Consider the following 24,152-nt stretch of genomic DNA (forward strand, 5'->3'; position numbering starts at 1 on the left):
GAGATGCAAATTTAGAAAGAGCTTCAGATAGCATAGTTTTTTCCTCTGGGGAAGTGCAATACCATCCAGATCTAAAGCTAGGAAAGCTATTGGAAATAAAAGAACTTGGAATCCATACCCACAAGTGTTGCTTGGATTGAGTCCAAACCTGCTGCTCACTATTCAGATCTTAACAACCTCCAAGCTATGAGAGAACTGTGAGCTGCTTAGCTGAAGCTACAACATTTTCTTGATCAATTATTTTAAGTCAGGCATTGGAAGCCTTATCTGTAACTTTGTTTAGTCCCCACAACAGGTGTTTATGCCTCCTGGTGAGGCCAGTCAGAAAGTTTCAGATTACTAAGTGAGTACTGTCATTGTGCTATTCTTAACATGGCAACAAAGTGCTTCCTACTGGTTGTAGGTGATTAGAGAATACTGATGTGCTAATGAGAGTTAAGGCTTTTCTGTAGATTCAAGGTGCAGAATGCAACAATTACTTTTTCCCCATGTTTAAATACTTAACCCATTTCATTTAGAAAGCAGTGATTATCATGCTATGTAGAATAAGTCTGAATTCAGTGCAAGTGTTTACATTCAATTTGACCATGTGCGCCAACCTTACAACACTTAAACTCGCTCTTTCAATCCTGAAGTCACTTAAATTCAAACTGTTTTGCATACCAAGTGCTGATGCAATACTCCTAAGCCTCTTACATTAGAAAGAAGCTTCTGTTCTTACCTTTGAAGTTCCAATTAAACAGAATGATACAGGTAAGGAACTGACACCTGGTCCCCAAGTCAAATTCAGCTGACTGATGCAACCCATGTGATGCTGTACATTAAAAGGGAGCAAGAGCCTGCAACTTACAGTCTGCTTATTCACCATTAGATAGATAGAATTATAAGTACCTTTTATCTGCATCAGGAACTGCATAAGATTAAAGTAATCAAGTACTTAGGAGCTGAGGACTTGGCAGCACAAGGAAACAACAACCAATCGCCAGCCATCAACAAACCAATCAACCAATAGGAAAGCACCACATAAATAGGAAACAGAATAGCTCAAAGCACATAAGACATAGAAGTTCCCCGAGGATGGGCTCTAACATGAATCTGAAAACTCAGAAGACTAAATCTCTGGTCCCAGTGATGGACCCAGATTGGATCTTGCAATTGTCCTGGGAAACATATATTTGCCTTCATTCGTAAAAGCAATCAACTCAACAGTATGGAAGGTTTTTTTCCTGTTCAACACAGAATTGTTAACACTGGAAGGTCTTCAGATATCAGCCTACATAAAATCTTAGTACTAGGATCTTTTCCAGATGTTACCTAGACAAAAGGTAACAGACAAAACGTCTGCAAAAAAAACCAAACAAACTCAGAAAACTCACACAACCCAGAAACTAATAATATTTGCTACAGAACATAGTTCTCAGAAACCAAGGGAGCATTTTTCTTTCTAAAGCAAAAGCTGTGAGCAATTTTTTGATGAATAAGCAGAAGCCAAAATGAGGTTCAGATTCAACCTAGATGCAGTCAGTGGATGAGATCATACCTTTAAAAATATGAAAGCAGTGATCAAGAAATTTCAGGAGTACAAACAGCCCAATACCAACCACTTTTGCCCTTTCCCAATGAGCAGAAGAATGCACTAAGTGGCTCCTTTTAACTCTGTGATTCCGATTCCCAGATTCCAATCACAAACAGGTTGCAGTTAATTATTTACAAAACAATTTATTAAAAATAGGAACAGAAATGACACTTGGAACAGCTCCAGCACAGGAAAGGTTGAATTTCTCTGATAAACTGGCCCCAAGCCTGCAGGCATTAGATAATATCCTAAAGGAAAAGATGGTTTAACATTGCCACCTGCTATCTGAACTGGAACTTCCTATCTACTTCCTCTATTGACCAGATGGAACCCTCACACCACACAATAGATGCAGCCAAGGATACTGGAAGCAAGGCTGGTGCATGAAGCAACTGTGGGGAGGAGAAGAGTCCATCTGGAGGGGATAAGGCAATGACTGTGGGGCTAGAGAGTGCATGTGTAATATGGAGGGCCAGCATGGGATGGGGTAGAACTTAACTTCTCCGTCCCCCCCACCCTTTTAAATAACAAGACAGACATCTGTGCTGTGCAAAAAAAAAAAAACCTTTGTACAATTCAAGCAAAAGAAAACTCCATGCATGTGAGCCCAGAAAGAGGGAGAGGGAAGGAAGGCCATTGGCCACAGGGAAAATAATACTGACAAGGCACACAGCCCTCCCCCCCACACCTTGCCCCCCTGCCTTTAAGACTGGCAGCGATTGTCTGCAGGACCTGGCTATAACACATGCGGGAGGCACATCCAAGCTGGCAACGGTGGTGGCAGCGGCTTAGAGTAGTACCCTACACAGATGCAGAGCAGGTACACCTGCTAGCAGCAAGATGGCCATTATGATGATACAGTGACAGCTGCCAGTGCCCCATTCCGTGAGTAGAAGAACTTGTTGAATGCCTCTTCAAGTAAACAGCTAAGACGGCTTTGATCAGCCTACAAAACAATGGGGGGAAAAAACATTGTAAGAAAACCTGTCCCTATACTCTTACTGGCTACAATGAAGTTCCCCATAAAGAGAAGAAAAGAAGTATTTTGGTGAACAGGACTGAAACTTACCTCACTGATGAATCCTAACTGAACCAATTCAGCTGCCAGTTCCTGAATATTGTCACCTAAGGAAGGAAAATGAGAGAATTGGTATGTTCTCTTAAGATGAAAAAGAAAAGAAGAAAAGAACAAGGACTTACTGGGCAGTAGGTCACAGCTCAAGTGCCGATTCAATTTGTCTTCCAGTTTCAGCAGCAGTGTCAACTGAATGAAAGGTGGGGCATAGAAGAAAAAAGGAAATTGCATTTTCATCTTCAACACTAGGTAGAATTCTGCCCCAAAAGGGAATAGGCCATTGTAGGCAAATGGAAGCCCTAGACTGGTATAAGTCACCCAGCTTGAGGCAGATACATACATGGTGCTTTACACCCTCCTCCACTGATTCAATGTTGCACTGCATCAACAGCACCTGGAAATGACAAAGGAGTGCGATAAGGCGAGGCTTTGCTATTATCGGCCAAGGAGATGCGGATTAGGGACCAGCTACTCACTTTGCGAGTCTCCACTTCTGCTGGCTCTGGTGTTGGAGTCTTTACTGATGGGGGGGCAATGGGAGATTTCACCACCTCCTGCTGTGGCTGCTGAGGTCGGGGCAGCCCAAAGGCAGTAAGTGGATAAATTCCATTTCTGTGGAACCACAAATGGAATAACTCAACTCTATGTATTGCAAGCTAATTCAGTGAACTAACAACAAAGGGGCCAGGTTGGCTTGGCCAGGACATTAGCTAGCTTCAGTAACAGAATCCCACTGAGAGTCATTATAGGAGAAAGGGGCATACCTCACATCTTCCAAGAATTTGTCTAGTTCCAGCGCTGGGGACTGTGAGAATCTAGGACAAGACAAAGCACCAATTTAGTTTTTACAGCATAAAGTACATCCACCCTTTAACGAGCCAACTGTCAATTGCTTCCCATTCCATCTAATATTCTGCTGACCTCAGTTCATTGCATAGAAACAGAGAAACTCAATTCCAAAATTCCACACTCCACCTCAAAGCTCTCTTTCCCCCATCAGTTCCCAACTATTCAAACTCACATCATACGGACACCATCGCGGTCAGCATGGTTGATTTCAGCCAGTACAGCACTCATGTCCAAGTTCTTGGTCATTTCTTCAAGTGCATTCTCAGGGATCATGTCTATCACAAAATAAAAGGTACACATTACACTATTTTTCCTTCACTAACCAACTGTTATAACTAGTGGGCTTCCTAAACATGCTTTCCATTTTTCCCCTGAAGAGTTTTTAAAAAATGGAGATTAAAAAAAACAGATTTAAGAAATACAGCAAAGGACTAACCATGCTCGTGAAGAAAAAGGGGAAAAAAGCATGGCTATCCAGAATGCTGTACATGTGCCACAGAAATTTAAAAAAGAAATAAAATATAAATGGAATGATTGAATGAAAATGATTTGTAGGTGGAGATCTAACTATTCAGTATCATGAAAACTTAAGCAGACTTTAAAGTTATGTTCTAAAAAGATGTCCACATGAGGAATGAACATGTTAAATTCAAACTGATGGCATAATTCTAAATGTTGGTACAATTTTAACATCACACATAGACTGAGGGAAACTAAGTGGTTATAAAGATTTTAATTTTGTACCAAAAAAGTGCATTAAAAGTGCAATATAACCTTCTACAAAAACAAACTATTTTTAGTTTAGAAAAAAAATGAAAGTCAGTGAATGACTTTGAATCAATCTCTCTATCTCAGTCCAACCCACCTCATAAGGTTGTTGTTGTCAGGGAAATAGGAGAAGGTAGTTGTGTTGGATATGTTACCACCTTGAGTTTATTTGTAAAAATAATAAAGGCAGGATACAAACAAACAAATAAAAAATAAAGGACGGGTAGACATGTGCAACAGGAAGATTTATAAAATTGCACATATAGTAGTTTATATGTATGATGTATGTATGTATGTATGTATGTATGTATGTATGTATGTATTTTTTTTCTTTTTTTTTCTCTCAGCCAGGTTTTTCCTACGTAAATCAAGATCTTTATACAGCCATAGTTCAGTGAAATCTCATTCACTAGTTTCTAAGCTTTATCAGATATCAAATCAGCATTTTGCTGTCTGTTGTGAGACTTAAGGGAGACTAAGATAGATCTATTTCTGACTAGTTTGTCTTCTTCAGTTAGCCACACCCTCATCTCATGTCTCCTCCCTGTAAAGGTCAAATATTTATTTTATTCTCTTTTCATAAGTCTTTATGTGTATTTTTCTCTCAGCCAGGTTTTTCCTACGTAAATCAAGATCTTGATATATATATATCAGGGTATTTTATATTCCTAGGAAGAGGTCGATCTCACTGAGGTAATAGACATTACCCTAGCTAATTTAATCCTTTTAACTGAAATCATTATCCAGAATTAACCTGGGACCCTCTCTATGCAAACTGATACTCTAGAGATAAACTACAATGTCTCTTCCCCCCTCCCCCCAACAAGCATATTATTTTAGACAATGTATTTAATATTTCTTTGTTGGGGCTTTTTACTACTATCCAAATGAAGAGAGCTAGACTGAAGTCCATCCACATTTATGTATATGTTTTTCATATTTCAGAACCATACATCTCCCTCATTTATCTATTATAATAATGGAAACTCAATCTTGAGAAAGTAGGTTGCTAATGTCTGAATATTAGGAGGCACTAGGAGAAGACATGTGAGAGCATCCAAAAATCATTTGTCAGGCTGATCAATCTTGCTTAGATCAAAGGAAGCTATTATGGACTTCTCTGTTCATTTTGGCTGCCTCCTTTTAGTAGATTTGAGTTTTTCTGCTTTGTAATTTCATTTCGGGGTATTTCTGGATATATTATGAAGTATTAGTTACTGAGCTACACATTCATTTCATACAAAATATTATTTTTAGATACTAGTGAAGGATTTTGCTCTTAGCAGTAGTCCGCAGATTTCTGTTGGCTATACTCACGCTGATGGCCCACAATGCAATGGGCTGCCAAAAGTTTCAGAGAGGGTACTTCAAACAAAGCCTGATGGAAGAGAAGCTCACGAGCTGTGGGTCGTTTGCTAGGTTGTGGCTCCAGGCACTTCTGAATAAACTCCTAGAAAGGAAAAAGGAAACCAAATTTTGTGCTAATCCTGAGAGCTGGGAAAAGAATGGAAGAGAAAAGCAAGGAAAAGAATTGAGGACAATCTTACTCGTTGTAATGGATCCTCTAGCAATTGGATGGCATTGTTAATAGCTTCTTGTGGCACGTAGGAAGATTCGCCATTTCCCTGAATCTCTAGCACTGCCATCTATCAATATAGAAACAGATGTCAATGGGTGATATCTTTAGATCGCCAGAGAGGTGTACCTTTTATCAGAAAATTTCATCAGCCACCACAGAATTTTTTTTCTCATCACCCTATATGTGAACCAAAGCAACACCCCTATTTTTATCTTTCCGCTAGATTTTTACTGTCAACAAAGAAATTGCTTTCATTCAACCATTTAATTTTATCAGTCATAATATTCCTTCACACAAGAGCCTATCAGGATTCACATCATATAAGGAATTTAGAAACAATCTTAATTGGAAGAGAACAAGAGAAAAAAATAATGGAACCCTCTTTAGGCCTGTTCTCCAAACCCTGAAGTTATAACAAAAACTATCCCCACATCTTCTTTGTTGAGTGAGGAAGATGACCTTGATAGAAATGCCGAGAATTTCTAAACAAAGAGGGCTAAAACATTCTATAAGTCCCAAGAAAATATATTTGGAAGCAGCTTAGGTAAATGATTCACTGAAGTACAGGTAGTTCAGATTAACAACAATGTGAACTCCTTGAGTCTGTTGGGGGTGCTACTTGGAACCCTGACACAATGATTGGGAACAAGCAGTGGGCTTGTAATGGGCAATGTCATGTGACTGTGCCAATTTACAACAGTAGCTCTAGCTGTAGACATTAAGCAAACCTCACACAGCTGTTAGGTGCAACATCACATGACCACCACTTGCAATCTCCTGCCAGCTTCCCGACTGACTTTGCCCGTGGGAAGCTGACAGTGAAGGTTGCAAATGGCAATCGCATGACCATAGGATGCTGTAGCTGTCAAAATTGTGAGGCAATTGCCAAGCACCCAAATTAAAACTACACTATTCCAGGGGATGCTGCGATGGCACAACATCTAGGACTGGGCCTAAGTCTTCCCATTCCGCACCATTGTAAATTCAAACAATCACTGAATAAATGGTTGTTAACCAAGAACTACCTGCATAAGAAGGAAGATAAAGCACAGTCCAATTTGCCAGATAAGTCTTAACATGTACAGGTGGGGCTGACACCTTCATATACTAATTGCCCTCCACCTTACCTCTAACGCACACATTCCAAAGGAGTAGATGTCCACTGCTGTAGTCACATGTGCAACTTCTGGAACAAAGAATAATAATCAGAAGCTATCTCTAAGGCAGAGAGAACAGACTGAACACTTTTTCTGCAGTTAATACAGAACTGCAGGTCCCAATACCCTCGTATTCGTACCGCCATACTCTGGAGCAAAGAAATGCAGGTTCTTCTGCTCCTCACGACATGTCTTCACATGATTGTTGATGGTATCTGGGGCAACTATAAGAGAAGAGAATTGTAGAAGATGAGAGCCCATGCCTCTCTTTCCTTTCTGGTTTATGGGACTTGAGGCAGCTTCCATCTAGTTCATCTCTGCAAGGAACCCCAAACAAAGAAGCACTGCTCTTGTCCGGCCTCCCCAGCTTTCAGGCAGCACCACATCATAAGCGAACTCAGAAGCAAAAAGAAGGGATGCCTACATTCTCTTCCAGAAACCCCAGGTCTTTTCTGCGTCAACTCAAAGCCAGGCAAAGCAATCATCTGATCTTTCTAAAGAAACGGACATGAGAAGAAACTAGATTCCGTATGTGTACACACATACACACACACACGCTATTAGAATAGGTAAGCAGCTTTTGTCCGTTGTTGAAAGTAAAAGAGCCCATTCTCCCTAACTTTTTTTTATTTTGGATAGTTGCACCAAGCCACTATTTTTCCAGGCAGGCACAGATGCAGGCAAAGCTCAAAGTAAATCCCAAAATGCTGGTACTTTACCCATCACCTTGCAGTCTTATGCAAAGAAAGCAACTTCCCAGTAACATGCCCAATTGTTCAACAACACTTACCCCCTATTTTTTTCACAACTTTCTCAGTTGATACCGCAAACAAAGCAATGCTTCTGGCAGCACCTGAACATTTATAATTTCTTTTAAAATATATTTAACTTGCTTATTAAAATAGTCCCTAAATTGACCATTAAATAAAGATAAACAAAGCGGTCAGTGAATGACTACCACCAATTCTTAAGAAGCTCCTGGCACAAGCCTCATTATAGCCAAAATACAAAAATCATCCTGAGAAAATTTGGAAACCAATAAAGATCCACTGCGGACAGGGTATAACTTCGGCTGACATAAAAAAAGAAAGAAAAAACCTAAGCCAGCGTATTAACCATAGAGAACTGTTTGTCTGCTATGTTCTTCCAATATTAATTAGCTCAGTTAAAGACCTAGTGGATGCCTTTACACAATGTACAAAGCTTGACTTTTTTTGCTTTTTTATGTGTGGCTTAGATATTCTGGAAAGTTAGTCCATGTATTTAGTTTACTGTTATTTATATTACATAGATCCAGGAAATGGGTTAATTTATAAACTAAGATACATCTATTGTATAAATCCAGCCTTAGGCTCAAGGATGGTGCAAGCTAATTCACTCTATTTAAGCAGTGTTAAGAGATTCTCAACAGCTGTTAGACCCTATTGACATGACAGAAAACCAGCATGTGGAAGTCAAGCAGCAGAGGGTGCTTAAGACTAATGAGAAGGGATAACATGGAAGAGAGTATTTGTAGTTGAACTGTGGAGTCCTTGGTGCTCTGAGCTTGTGGTTTTCTTGAAGACATTTAATTACCAAACTAGGTAACATCATCAGTACTACAAGGGAGTGGAGTATGCTCCCATTTTATATACTAGTGGCTTGCCCTGTCAGTGTTGGTAGGAGTGGTCTTGGTGGTTCCTTGATTAAGCTATTGTTTACTGTTATTGTTTTTGTCCAAGTTACTTCATTATTGGTGTAATCTTGGTATCTCTCATCTGGGTGTTGATTGTTGGTGAGGAGATGTTTTGGGTTTTTTGGTTTCCTTTTTCACTTTTTGATTGTTTCTTTTGAATGGTATGTAGATGTTGTTTATCTGTATGTGCCTGTTGATATGCCAAGTTCAGAGAGCACCAAGGACCACAAACAACTATTTCCCCCAAGCAGAAAAAAAATGCTGGCGGGACCAGACTGAGCCTCTATACCTTAAACCACAGCCCAGAATAAAATTGATCTAGTAGCAACACTACTGCAGTCAAATAAATTAAAAATATATTAGCTTTAGCTTAACGTCAAAGCCTACTCTCTAATAAAGTATTTCCAAATATTTGCTCCTATCTGAAATTTTCCTGCAATACGTTGCTTTCTTTACATCCATATACTTTCTGTATCAACCGAAAATCTGGTAAGTGCTTGAAAATGCATATTTCTAACAGTGATCACTGGTAGGAGCTACATTTACGGTTTCTCATTCTGAAAAAGGTTTTATTTAATGAGGACCTAAAACGGGTTGCCTGGTAAAAAGCTTTTTCAACTTGTTCTATGTATGTACCGGTATGTACTATATTGTTTATCAAAATAGAGATGGACATAAATAACAATGAAAATAACTCATTTCCCCATATTATTAAAATTATTGTTATTTATTATATTAATTGCTTGCTAATAATTTGGAATTTATTAGTTGTCCAAATCCAGTGGATTCTACTTGTTAAATAAGTATAGTACTGTAGGGCATTAAAGTTATTTTGGTATAAACTTTCATGTACTAATCTTCATTAATACTATTATACTTCTTTAATTTGTTATACTCATGTTTCAATTTATTTCTATAAAATTATTAGTTTCATAACTATCTTTCTGTTCATAAATGCTAAGGTTTACATACAGTTTTAAATTAATAAGACTACTGGTGTTTTTCAGTATGCCAATAGTTAAATATGTACAATGTAACTATGTTCTCAATAGCAGTGGTGAAATCCAAATTTTTTTAATACTGGTTCTGTGGGCGTGTCTTGGGTGTGGTGGGTGTGGCGTGGTGGGTGTGGCAGGGGAAGAATACTGCAAAATCCCCATTCCCACCCCACTCTGAGGCCAGCCGGAGGTGGTGTATTTGCCTGTTCTCCGAACTACTCAAAATTTCCGCTGCCGGTTCACCAGAACCTGTCAGAACCTGCTGGATTTCACCCTTGCTCAACAGACTAAAACTCCATCTCTTAACACTGCTTAGAGACTAATAAATGATTGTGGATTTTTAATGTCGTAAGCTGCTCAAAGTCACTGCATGTGAGTTGGGTGGCCATATACATTTATTTAATAAAATAAATATAATAAGGTATTGTAAATATGCTACTTATTTTAATAAATGTAAGATAGGTTCACCATATCTCATTTTGTTACTGATTAAGGATTAAGCTACAACTGGATTCAGGAAGTCTAAAATAAACTATATTATCGCTTAGCACAATGTTTAAATCCAGATAATGAAATGGAAGTAATTCCACCTTCGTCCTATCATATGCACAGCTTAAGCAAAAGAATAGTATTCCTTTTCACATGCTGCCTCCATTTGGCAGCCATCACTCTCCTCTCAGCAGTGTATGGCATCTGTTTTTTGCAATCTTCTGAACTTCTAAACCAAGGACCACATGAACTTGGTACAAGGTTCTTTTCAGTCCTCATTATTGTTGGACATACAATTATCCCAAGGGTTTCTCTCAGCTGGAAACTCAAAGCCACAGTCTCATCATCAGCCATCTCTCTTCCATCCAAGCTTTTTCTTTCTTTTAATCAGTCCCCAAGGCTTCGTTTTGCCAGACTTGGCTAAAGTTTCACTGGAAGTTCATCTTCTCTAGATGCTCTTTCCTGGCAACCTGTCTTATTGTTCTGTTTCAATCACTCTACTCTGCCATAAACAGAAAGGCTTGCTTACCTATTATACCTAGCACTGGGATAGAGAAGGCAAGCAAATCCCCAAGGGATCCTTCTATAGCTGAAGGGAATTGAATAGTTCCAAAATAAGAGCATTCAAAGCAGAACCTAATTTTCTGATTCAATTAGAAACCCCAAAAGGAATTCAACATATGTCACTAAACTGGACAACATTTTAGCACTCTTATAAGCCTCACCCATTATCCCTATAAACAGTTGGCCACAGCTCAGGCCACAAGCAAGCAGCAAGCAAAATCCCAATCATAGCCGCAAGGGAAGGAGGTAGCAGCCGCTCCTCAGACAAGAGCAGTTCACATGCAGGAGGAAGCATGCAGCAGGACAGCAGAGAAAACACAGATCAGAAATGAGAGAGAAGGGCAAGACTCCTCTCCAACCAAGAGCCAAGGGCAGGCGCAACTATACTAGAGTCATAAGCAAGGGACACTGAAGGGAAAAAGGAGCTTTTGTATATAATACATATATATATATATATATATGATGCCATTTATGTGTATATATATATTATTATTATTATTTTTAGAAAGTCACAGTCACATCACAGAGCTGAGAGATTTGCTCACCATTAGCAAAAATCCTATGAAAGACTGTTGGCAAAAGAGAAAGAAAAAGAGAGAGAGGCAGCCCATCAGCAGGAAATAAAACTCAAGAATTGATGGAAGAGCCAGCCTTTCAGCTAAGCCACTGTACCTCCTGTAGCAATGGGACAGACTGTGTTTGTCTCATCAGGACAAAGTGAAGGGTTTTTTATCCTGAACCTCTATAAAAATCCACAAAGGAGGTCAGTGCTCAGCTGTTTTGGGTACACAGTCTCCATGTGAAGTGAGACAGGAGCCAAATATACCACCTACATTTGGCCATCCATCAACTGCAAATTATCTTCTACTTCTCAGAATCTACTTCTTAGTCCAGAGCCATCTTTCCGCCCTCTACCACTACCCACTCTTTCTCTTGACTTGCTGTTGGGTGGCCAATGAAACAAACAAAATGTTAAAGTTTTGATATTTGTGTAGTTACTTACCAAGCACATCTAAATTATATTAAAGTAGCCAAAATATCTTTACACTCCCCAAGGCGTGTCACAACTTTTGAGCACCCCTAATGTTTGGAAATTGAAAGTTGAAAAATTTGACATGCCCTAGATCACTGGCCAAGTGTCTTTCCTTGGAGGAGGAAAAGAGAAAAGGTTCAGATGAGAATCTGCCTGAAGCCTTTCTTGCATTTCATTCGCATAGGATACAACACCTCTGGGTGGTTGGTTAGAAAAAAATGTTGTTCATCTATCTCCAAGCCTTTCGATTTTCAAAAATAAATGTGGATTTTTAAATATTTTAGTATTCTTCCAACTATTCCCAAGGAAAGGATATATTCAATGAATTGCTACTCTACCTGGTAAATTCCTATCAGAGATTTTCTAAGTTACATTCCAACCATTTTCCTTCTCCCTCCCTTTTGGACTACACCTCACTGAGAGCTTGTCCTCTGAGTTAGTTATTCAATTTCTCCAATGTCACCTCTGTAGCACTGTCTCTGGACACCTCAAGGGTAGCCTCTGATGTTGCTGAGTTTGGAAACCTACTGGGATGCATTTGCCTGAACTATGATAATAGAATGGGGAAGAGGAAGAAAAGGCAGAACGAATATTGGAAAAATGGGAAGAACTCTAATATTCAAAGAAACAAAATTTGTTCTAAGGGAGAGAGAAAGAATGGAACAGTATTTCTTAATAAATTAGGACAAAGATAGAATTAGATCCTCATTCACCCACTACTGCACTCTTATGCTTCTATAAAGCAGCTAGGGAAGCTAAGTGTAATCCTTTAGATAACTCAAGACGGTTCCATGCAGGATGGGTTACTTTTCCTGCCATTCAGCACCCTAGCTTCCTTCTCCTCCCTATTCTTCAATGGAGTTCTTTTGCAGGAAGTCTTCCTCGTTTCTGAACGTGACATGTTTCTGCTTGCTTTCCTTCTCAACGTTCCATCAAAGAGGCAAAAGGTGAGTGCATTAAATTTCCTTTCAAAATATTTAATGAGATTTCAATGGCATATATCATTACCAGCTGTGATCAATTTTTCATCATTATAGTATTTTTAATAATTGTTACTAGGATGCTGAGGAAAGAAATGAAAAAGCAAGTGCTTATTTCAAATAGCTACTTCAAGAATTCTAACTTCATACAAGAGTTCTGGGACAAACATACAGAATTATTATTCCTTATTCTCAGGGAAAAGCAGTCCTGGAAGCACAGCGCTCACAAAACTACTTAAGATAGCTGCATGTCAATTTATTTAAGCTGCCATTAGTCACTGCAAAGCAAACTCTGCTCAGTCTGCTTATTCTCAACTCATGTGAATTACCTGTTCAGAACATGCAGATTCTAATCCATGCACCCTTTCCTCAGATCTACAGAACTCTCCATCAAGACACAATACAAACTACACATAGTGGCTAGTGTTCTAGTTTTGTTCTTCCATAAGAGATAGCCAGTTAACATGACCCTCTATTCAAACAGTGTTGAGCTAGGTTTGTTTTATGTTCACTTCTTGAGTTTGTGTAGTAATCCTAATAGAAGATAATTACTACAAAAACGTCCTTCAGATGCAGTGATAGATGTCTGTGAACCTAACTGCAAAATCAGTAACTTTTTAATCCAGTAAAGATTCTTCCTCTATCTCAAAAGGCAAGGAAACAATTACAAGGTCTTTCTCTCAATTAATTTTATCCATACTAGGAAGATTAATTTCAGAATTAGTAATCTTTATTTTTTTGAAGAACTGTTCCATTACATATCTCTTGGAACTACGTTTTTGTTATTTGGAGGCTTGAGTTGTTCCAATTTCGACTTCTTTCAAGAAGATACATCACATGTAATTAAGACTGACACTAAGATCAGTTAATACAATAACTCATTTCAAGAACCACGTTCATTTTACTACTGATGCTTGATTCATGGAGTGTGTGTGTGTAGTATGCGTGTGTATACACACACACATACATATATATATATAAAATATGTATGTGTATTTTTATTTCCATTTTACTTGGATTTTGCAAGCTTTGAGGGGTTCTCAGAGTAGTTTTATTTACTTGATCCATTCTGCATTAAACCCAAAGACACTCACATCATAAAATATTATTATTAATACTTTAATATTATTATTAATACTTTAATATTATGAGGAATTTGATTCCAATAGTCATTATGCCCCCCTCCAAATACTTGGAAATTGAAGTTTGAAAGGATGCTATGAGGTAGTGACAACCACCTATTCTTATGGCATTAAAGGTAATCAGATAAATGTATGAGGAATCAAGCTTTTTACAGTTACTACATATGACAGCATTGTATTATTTTGGATACTGGGGCAGCATATTTACATAAAAAGCATAATGTATATTAATCACTAATTTCTGAGAGTTTAATGGGAGTGTGGCAGGATATAAATGTAAATGTAATAAATAAATAAAGTAATATGAGAAATAAAGTGCTCATATTATCCAGCTTATGGACTACCCTCTGGCATCTAAGTTGGCTATTGGGGAAACAGAATTATGGGTTTCTGAGATCTTTGATTTGTTCCAACACAACTATTATGTTTGTATGAGTTTTGTTTTTTCCCAGAGTTGACTATCCAGAAACTATGTTTTTATCAATTTAATTGTGGCATTAACATGACCATGGTTAAATCATGATTAATACTGTCCCATAAGCTTCAAAAGTAATCTTGAGAATTTTCATGAATTAAACCGGCATAATTCATTGAATAGGACATAAGCAGCACAAAAAAAAATGAGATGAAATGCTAAGCATATATTTGTGAAAAATGGAGCAGCCAACAGCGATACTTTGCTTATTTACTAACAGCTCACTAACTAAGACTGGCCACAAGAAACTGACAGCCCAAGAAGAAGCGAAACAAAGAGGTCTGCCCATCCTGCCTTCCCCTACAATTCTGATGAATCAGTGTGTTCAAGTGTAAGATTGGCTTGGAAGCAGCCAAGAACAAGCAGCGTCCCCAAGTTTCCAAATGTTTGAATGACAGAGATAAAAATGAGTTGGCAGGAGAGTTTTCTGCCTGCAAAGGAGTAAACAGAGACTCTACAAAAAGAGGATAGAGCAGCCTGCAAGTGGCAAAAGGTCCAGGAAGTTTCCAAGAGGTCAACAACAACAGATGTAAGGTAGAGGCACCAGTTGCAACACAGAGTCCTGCTATACAGACATAACAATATATGCTCCAAGCCCTAGAGGTTTCCTTGGACTAATATAAAGCTTGAACCAATGTCAAGGAACAAAGCAAGCCAAGAATGAATTGTAGCATACATTAAATCACAAACTAATTCCACAACAGCCTCACCTGATCCAATCTTAATAAGTCCATTGTGCTGGATGAAGATGGTATCACAAGTCAAGTTTCCATGAATGATAGGAGGATCACAGGAGTGAAGGTAACTGGAACAGCAACACAACAGAGGTGAATCACAGCTACCAGATATACAAATGCATAGTTTAAAAAATCAGTTTGCAGGTACATGGAAAATGTATTTTTTCGTAACAAAAAAAATAATGTCTTCCTCATTTCTATTATTTCTGGTATCCAAAGAATGTAAAGTTGTGATGATAGTTTCTGTTTGGAATCCAAGTCTTTTTTTTTTTTAGCTTTCTAAAGAAAACTTTACTGTGCTGCTGAAACCATATCATATAGTACCCCGGAGGCTCTGAAAACCAAAGTAAGCAATAAAAGAAGCAAGATTCTTCCCTTTACTTTCTCCAAAAACCTTTCTTATACAATAAATATATATATATATAAATATATATATATATATTCCACTGAGCATCTGAAAAAGTGTAATCATTTGTACACCAACATTGTGCCCAAGACCATCCACCCTTTCAAATATGTAAAGGCACATACCTGAGGGCAGAAAGGATTTGGGTGCACCAACGCTTCCAGGCCTGCAATACAAATGAAATATCACCAAAAAGTTTTCAGCATCTCCTGCAAAACTAAGTCATCATTTGGTGTCTCTATAGTGCCATTTCTATTCTCCTTACTTCTGAGCACTCTTGATTTGCAAATCACAGCTGGTTTCCTTTTACTTTGCTCCAGAATTAGATGGATTAGCTCAGGAGTCTCAGGCAGGAATCAGACTTACTAAATAGTTATGAGCTAGATAGCCATTTTTTCCCCTCATGGTCTTTGGCAGAAAGGGAAGCAACAGTACCTTGGCCAAGGGCTACAGACACACAGACAAAAAAAAAAAAAGAATAGCACAAACACAATTTAGGGAGTTGGGAAGAGAGTACAAGGTTGGAAAGAAGTTACCTTTTCATTCATGGTCTTGTGGTTCTTCTTCGTTTTCTTCAAAAATTGCTTCAGGCTACCAGAGGACATGTATTCCGTAATGAAGATAACCTAGTAATAGTGGAAATTATCAACTGCTGGTGCTTCATATTTTTCCACACTAAGATAAATGACAATCACACACAATTCTACTTACCCTGGCTTTATTTTCTTTCACATCTGCCCAGTATTTATGGAATTTCACAATGTTCAGGTGCTCCAACTGGATCAGGTTGTCAAAGACAGCTTTGACCTTTTCCTGTAGCAGCAGCAAAGCAAAGTAGTGTAAACAACTCAAGAAAAAGAAAATGCCATTAGCAGAGTTTCAACACAGCCAAGATGGAGGCATTGGTTAAATTTAAGTCAAGCAAGCAAGACTAGCCAGCAATAGAAAATAATCCTACACTCTTCATTCTCCTTGTCTGCTTGATTTCAAGAAACTTATTCATAGTCACACCAAAATCTGAGCCCTCATACAACAGATATCTTGTCTGCCTTTTCACAAATCTTCATTCCAGTTTCACCAACCTCTTGAAGCTTAAAATTCTTGCGTTCAGAGAACTGGACCTCATTCCAAACCACCTCCACACCTTCTTCTGTATCCATTGCCAAATAGGCACTATCAATTCCAGGAACATTGCGTTGATTAACCTAGATGGAAATAGACAAAAATAAAAGCCAAATTTCAGGCAGACTAGAAAGGTTGCTGTATCTGAAAATTATTGCTATCTGACCTAAAAATGTAAGATGAATCCTGTTGGGTCTGACCAAAAGCTATCCAGACGAATCTCACAAAACAAATAAACAGATGAATTTAATAAGATAAAAAGCAGGACATGATAAATGTACACTTCTGTTGCTCCTCCACAACTAGAATTTGTCTCCCTCCTTGAGGAAGAAGGGGGATCTAGAAACACTAAAGATGGATGGATGGATGGTTACCCACTACAGATATATACATCACACTATTTTCTTTCAGGATCAGAATGGAATATATAGTATGCCAAAGAAATTTTTAAAAAGATGGGAAAACACAAAAGCCAGCATAGCTAGAATTAATTTAAACGAACACAATTTACTGTATTTTTCCATAATTTTAAATCTATGCAAACCATCCGTGTTTCCACCATGTCTATACTCCACATCATACTGTCTGTGTTATTTTGCCTACGCATTTCTTTTTCAGAACTCCATCAACACTGTCCAACATATCACCTATTGAACTTCCTCGTCCTCTTAATCCATTTACTCATTTTTCATATTTTGTGCAATCTGATCCCCCGTCATCCTCATCTCAATGTCTTTTCATAGTGGTCACTCATCATATTCATTCAATACCCATTTATTCTTGGTCCTATTTCTTGTTTCACTATATAACTTAACACCCAATTCACCACGTTCAACTTACTGTTACATTTGTTTTAATATATCAAACTCTCACTTCCATGTAACAAAGTAGGGAGAATCACTTATAGCTTATGAGAAACTGTGGGAAGAAAACAGAAGGTAAGGAGTTTTAGTTTATGTGAGAAAAGACATAAAGGCCTGCATAGGAGAGATACGGGAAGAAAATGTAAGAGAGATTTTAACTTGCTGTAATTCTGGCTAGAAATTTATTCTCACAGTTTTAAATATTACCTCACATTAAGGTTAAAGTATTTGCCAGAAACCTATTTTGTTTTTACAGATAGTCCTGTTTTCACAATTGGAACTGAGAATTCCATTACTAAGTTACATAGTCGCTAAGTGAAATATCCCATGACAACAGACTTAAGTCACCTCTCATTCATAGCTGTTCATGAGAGTCACTGTTGGTTGATAAGCAAAACATCACATGACTGTAACCCAGGGGTGTCAAACTGGCAGCCCGCAGGCCAGATGCATCAAGTGCAGACCACACCCACCCCAGCTCCGCGAAGGGGAAAAAACCCACAAAACGTCACATAACAGCAACGTGATGCTGCGGGTTTGACACCCGTGCTGTAACCTGCAATTTTACTGCTGCCATTGTCAGAAATTGGTTGTGAAGCTCCCATATGTCAACCATGTAATCTCAGGGATGCTACAATGGTTATAAATGCAAGGACTGGTCATAAAATTACTTTTTAACACCCTCATAACTTCAAAGAGTTGCTAGACAGGGCAATTGTTAAGCAAGGTCTACCTGTATATTACTAGTTTGCTATCTGCATCAGGCTGAACACAGCTATAGACAGATTTTTTAAAATGGGTTTAAATTACAAGAAAACACATTTTAACTGAAGATCAAGAAAATGTCCCAAAATGAAGAGCTGTTCAGTAATTGATCAGACTATCTTCAGATTCACCTTCGCTAGCCACATGCTATATCTGTCAGGTTATGTCAGGGATTCCTGTATTAGACAGGTGACTAAACTACCTCTTCTCTTTTTAAAGATTTTTTTAAATCTTTTCAAAGATTTTTTTGCAATCTTTATCAACTTCTCCTCTTACATTCCACATTACAATCTTCCATGTGTCATCGTGGTAACCAGATAAATTATTGATTTCCACTGCCCATCATGGTTCGATCAGTCATGAATTTGTCCAATCCCCCTTTGAATCTGTAAACTGGTAACTATCTCCATATTTGAATTCGATTATTGGGCTCATATAACACTTTAAAATAAAAAGAGATTATAACTCAAGATCAAGATGCACTGTGTGAACTAGTAAACTAATTTTGATTAAACCACGCTGTATATATTGTACAGAACAGATCCGTCAACTGTAATTTGTTCAGTAAACAATAGTTGTACCTTAACAATATTCCTAGTTTTGATCCTAAATTACCTGCATTTCACTTCAATATAAAGACCTCTACATTTCTTACCAACTCTAGGAGTCTCTTATTCTACCCATGCTTGAGATTTTCTGAATATGGTAGATAAGTAAATTCTGCCATCACAGAGCTGCTGGAGGAGAACTGTGCCTATGACAGAAGTCTTCTTAACATTATTGTGTTTCTGAGCCACTCTTATTTTTAGCATTCCCTTGACTTTAATTCTAAAGCTCAGAGTAGCACCTATTCTTAAGGCTTATAATTCTCAACTCTTCTAAATTCAAGCTTCCAGTACCAGTTGTTTCTTCAAATTCCTACTTTCTTTATAATGGTTAAATCCAAGAAAAGGCAGCCTGTAGTCTTAACCCCACAAGTTGAAGTTGCCAAAATTCAGTGGATAAAACCAAAATTACAGTATAGAGAAATGATTTTCATTTTTAAAAGAGTACTAAAATATATGTATTAAATTTCAAATAAGAATGCATATGTTGTATTAAGGGGCAGGAGCACAAGAGACAAAAAGTTTGCTCTGACCCCTCCAATGATATCACCAACACATTCCGTATCGCTCCCAGAACTAAAAGAAGTCATTAAAAAAATCATTTCCTAGCATAAGTATTCTAGTCCAGTGATTCCTGAAATCTTAGGTAAGGCAGTATAACAAAAATTACACAACCACCCATGTTAGGGAATCACATGTTTCTTTGTTGCCCCTCCCTTTTCTTGATGTGTAGCCAAATCATCTTGTGGGTCAAACCAGCGAGTCACACATCATTACCAAGCCAAGAGTCAACCTCATTATGATCTCAGAGATATTTAAAAGTATACACTGCTCCTGAAAGACAGGGGGATGGGGAAAAGTGAGATCAAACAATGGCATGACCTAGAGAACAGCTGCAAACAACAGAGGATGTTAAAGTGCTGAGTCAAAAATGTGTACAGAAAACCAGCAATACAAAATCATCCAGCTAAAGTGCTGGTGGCATGGTTAGCAGGCTTTAGCAAATCTATTTTAAGAAAGGAGGAAGAAAACAAGGCAAAAGACAAAGCAACCAAAGCTCAATACCGCACAAAACACTACACTTAGTTATGGAACACAAGAGGGGAGGAAATAAAGTGTGTTAAACAAAGGCTACAAAGAGAATCTGTAAAGGAAGCTAACTTGATTCCCCTTCCAATGTTACTAAAGAACATATTAGCCTTAACTTTTTAAGATGAAAAAAAACTGAAAATCTTAATAAAGCTGCTATGGTATATCAATATCTATGTATAGTTCACAAGTAGGAAAATATAAAAGCTGTCTCCTCTTCATGTCCTCAACTGATATTGTCAAATATATTATTCATAATAAAGATATACGCATCCATAATGGTTAGTAGCCATTAATAGCCTAAACCAGAAGCAATAGATCTACAGCCTTCTTTTTCTGGCCTTTGGGTTCCTCTGGGGCGACTGCTGCTAATTCAAGGTATAATTTTGTTTTGAAAAAAATACTATACTGTACAAATATGTATTTGTTTATAAAAAGAAAAACTCCTTCCAAAACTAGTTGTATTGTGCTCCTACCCACTTGCGAGTCTTCAGCTTCTTCCGAATGCTAAATCCCTGATCAACGAAAGGCCATCCAGCCCAGGCTTAGTTCATCAGTAGTCACCATCACTACATTTTCTGACAGAAAACACAGCACAGATTGTGTTTTCTTTTATTTTAGTAACAGTGACACTCACAGAAGGAGAAGGGAGAATCTTGTCTTTCTGTATTGAGCATATCTAAAGGTTTATGGACTTGCATATTTAAAGGAAAGTCTTTCAAATGCATCCTACACTGGATTTAGGGTTGAATTAAAGAGAAGAGAATTCAGAATTAGCCAAGTGTCCCTCACAGCAAAATTTTTGAAATAGGGGCTAGTAGCATTCAATCTTCATGACAGTTTATTGAAAATAAACCATCAGGATGACTAAATCAAGTCTTTCAATACACAGAACAGAATAACATTGTACTTATCTAAGCTAGCCCAGCTAAATCAATTTCTCCTCAAAATCAGCAATGATCGCTATTTTTCCCCCTAGCCAAATAAGCCATTATCCCAACACTCTAGACTTCAGAACATTCAGAACAACACATTAGTGTTTTCATGTTTTCACAAAATGGAAAACAGCCTCTATTCAAAAGGCAATTCTAAAATCTTCAATATAAAGCTATGATCTTATTAATCTGCCAAGTTAAATCACCTAAAATTATCCAAAATATCTTCTAACTCATCTATAACTTCCTTAACAGCAAGAGATATTGTCCTATATTTAAAATATCAAGGAAGAGAACACTTCCTCAGAACACACCCAAAGCAAGTTTCAGTCAAGGAAACAGAATAAAACCATTGGTTCTAAAGGACTGAATCCACATCAGAAAACTGAAGACAGGATCATATCCAGAGCTATATATTAAAGACCATTCAACAATTGCCAGTCATATGTTATTCCCATGCTATAGACTACACATTCTTGGAGCTGTGGCCAGATCATATTCCTTTCAGGAGTGGAGCGAAGGTTTTTCTTTTTAGTCATGTCTTCAATTAAAATCCCCTTCAAGTCAAACTCAAACTTCTGGTGATTTCATGGACCTGTTTGTGCTGTTTTCTTGGCAACAGTTTAAAAAAAAAGGGAGGCTTCCGGGACTACAATCTACAATCATGGCATTAAAATCAGTTTCTATGACTTTGATTCTGAAATTTCAAGTGTTTATTTTGTATTGGCAGTCACTTTGAAAATCATCTGGGGAGAACAATGAAACAAAAATAGCAAAGTAAGTAATAAAACCTCAATACATTTCTCAGGATGTCTTTAAAAACTGTTTTTGTCTTTCAGCAAAAAGAGTTTCTTTATAACAGCTGTAAAGAATAGAACAGAATAGAATTCTTTATTGACCAAGTGTGATTGGACACACAAGGAAAGCACATAATTTTCAGTCAAATTCCTTAATTCAAGTCCCATTATCGATTGGTAAGGTTGGAAAAAGACATCCTAGCGATCAAAACAGACAATTGACAGCTAGCTAGACATACAAGCGTTTACATAAAGGCAAAAGCCTCAGATTCCTAAACAAGAAAATAGCAGATTGAAATGCTGTCTGGAATACCTTGATTATAAACAGAGAGGCACTTCACCCCAAACCTACCACAATATTTAAAATAACTACTACTGCTTCTCCTGTCTTGACTCTTCCAGATCTATGGAAAAAGGGGGCAACTGTCTTAAGTCCTAAAAACCACTTATGAGTAGTCAAGTCTCAACTTCCACACTATACGACCCAACTGGCCCTCTCACAAGTCTTTGACAGCTGTTCCATCTACAAACCTCTGCAGCGTGGATCCCAGAACGAGACACCCAGAGCTCTGGGGAAAGGGAACTTTTTCTACAGCCCCAGCCTCCTCAATATCGCTCTCTTTTGTGCAAGGCCTCCGAAAGGCGCCAGCTTCCAGCCAGCCAGAGACGGTGGGGAACGCAAGGCACAGGCTTCGGTCACCTACCTCTTCCCGTCTCTTCTGCCAACGCCCGCAAGGTGATTCCTCCAAGATTTCGGACTCGTCTTCGGACTCGTCCTCTTCTTCCTCCTCTTCCTCCTCCTCTTGAGCGGCCGTCGCTAGCGGCGGCGAAAGGGAGGTCATGCCGGATCCCGCAGACGCAGCCTCGGGTTTCTGGTCGGAGCCGATATTGCCGGATACTTGCTTGGTTTCGCCCTCGGACATCGCCGCGACGGAGGAGGCGACCTACACGTTGGAAGAGAAGAGAGACTTCTCTCAAGAGGAGGGCAGGCGGGGCGGAGGCCGTTCGTGACGCAGCACCAGGACGACGCGCTTCCGCCAGAGTTACGCAGGCCCGTCCCCCCCCCCCCCCAGCGCGCGGGGCAAACGGGGGAAAGCCGCCGTCCCCTCACGCTCCGCCAACCCGGCGGGACAAGGCCTCGGCGCGTACATGGTTATCACCCCGGCGACGGGAGACCGCTGTCCCCAGCCACACGACAACCCAAAAGCAGAACTCACCGGGGCGCAGGCCAACCTCCGCCACAGCTCACAACCTGAAGCCGACTAAATAGCCGACAAGCCGCGCTGCGACGGGAGGCGCTCCAAGGGACGGCGGAGGCAGGATTTAGACCAGCCAATAAGAAGCCGACCTGCGCAATCGAAGACGCCTTCGGATTGGACGGAGTGCTTGCAAGGCGGGCCCCGCGGCTGTTCTCATTCAACTCCAGCCGTCTGCCGAGCTCCGGTGGGACAAGGCGACAGGGCGGGGCCTTTTATGGCTGCAGAGAATGGAACGAGATATCCCTGCGCACGTTGTTGCTTTTGAGTGCGCGGTGCAAGCAGCCCGCGTAGAGTTGTTCTGTTATTTCCAAGCGGTCTGGGGAGAAAATGCGAGAAAGTCTGCTTTCTGATCGCTGCGTGAAGCAAAGGGAGAATTGGCTGCGGCTTAGCTCCTCTTAAATCAGGGGTCTCCAACCTTGGCAACTTGACAACTTTAAGCCTGGAGGACTTCAACTCCCAGAATTCCCCAGCCAGCAAAGCTGGCTGGGGAATTCTGGGAGTTGCAGTCCTCCAGGCTTAAAGCTGCCAAAGTTGGAGACCCCCGTCTTAGAGTCATCATTGAAATGCCGTTGATCAGATACATAGCTAGAAAAGCTCCCTCTGATCGTATATAAAGTTTCTGAATCGGGAAGAAACAGCCCTTGATAATAGTTTTGAACATTGGTAATGGAGCAGAAAACTTACCCACGAATTAACAGCTGGTTCGTACATAGCCTGAACATAGTCATAATACACTGAATCATAGTTGACTTAACTAAATCACAGTTTTGCTAGCATTGGCCGAAAACTACACAAACCTTGATGTATGGGTTTATCTGAGGTGTTAGCTAAATAAGTTAGCATATCAGAACTTTCCTAATTAAGCCTCTAATTCTCCAGGTGCTGGCACTGAGATATACATTATCCCCTCCTCGTGGTTGTCATTTTGGTTAATAGGCAATATCATAAATTTGTGTAATCCCTATCTAAAGCCATCAAAACTGGTTCGATTGCTACAAGTGTACAGACTAAAGCAGGGGTGTCAAACTCAAGACCTGGGGACTGGATCCAGCCCGTGGGGTACTTAGATCTGGCCCACAGGGCCGCCCTGGAAACAGCAAAAGACCGACCCACGGTGCTTCTGCCAGCAAAAACGGGCTCCTGAGCTCTGTTTTCCCTGGCAGAGCGCTTGGGTCACCACAGGTGCCCTCAACAGGAGTGATGTCAAGCTGGCC

The 24,152-nt window shown here is 39.2% G+C and overlaps 1 protein-coding gene across 2 annotated transcripts; it reads right to left on the minus strand.

Annotated features, from left to right (window-relative positions):
- Positions 1-1,703: 1,703 nt before the first annotated feature.
- Positions 1,704-22,984, minus strand: NRBP1 (nuclear receptor binding protein 1). 2 transcript variants are annotated; one of them, XM_070932151.1, is made up of 19 exons: positions 22,897-22,984; positions 22,384-22,623; positions 16,586-16,708; positions 16,215-16,316; positions 16,040-16,129; positions 15,629-15,669; positions 15,071-15,165; positions 11,276-11,299; positions 7,145-7,228; positions 6,975-7,033; positions 5,816-5,914; positions 5,586-5,718; positions 3,673-3,775; positions 3,416-3,466; positions 3,128-3,263; positions 2,992-3,045; positions 2,777-2,840; positions 2,646-2,701; positions 1,704-2,522 (listed from the first exon to the last, which is right to left on the minus strand). In XM_070932151.1, the coding sequence occupies exons 2-19, from the start codon at positions 22,600-22,602 to the stop codon at positions 2,424-2,426; spliced, it is 1,632 nt and encodes a 543-aa protein (XP_070788252.1). In that variant the 5' UTR covers positions 22,603-22,623; positions 22,897-22,984; the 3' UTR covers positions 1,704-2,423. The 2 variants fall into 2 exon arrangements, with proteins under 2 accessions (XP_070788252.1, XP_070788253.1); XM_070932152.1 differs by lacking the exon at positions 11,276-11,299.
- Between the last annotated feature and the right edge of the window lie 1,168 nt (positions 22,985-24,152).

Source organism: Pituophis catenifer, unplaced genomic scaffold, assembly GCF_029215685.1.
Source record: "Pituophis catenifer annectens isolate HBS135680 unplaced genomic scaffold, rPitCat1.0.hap2 SCAF_1, whole genome shotgun sequence".
NCBI classification, from domain to species: Eukaryota; Metazoa; Chordata; class Lepidosauria; order Squamata; family Colubridae; genus Pituophis; species Pituophis catenifer.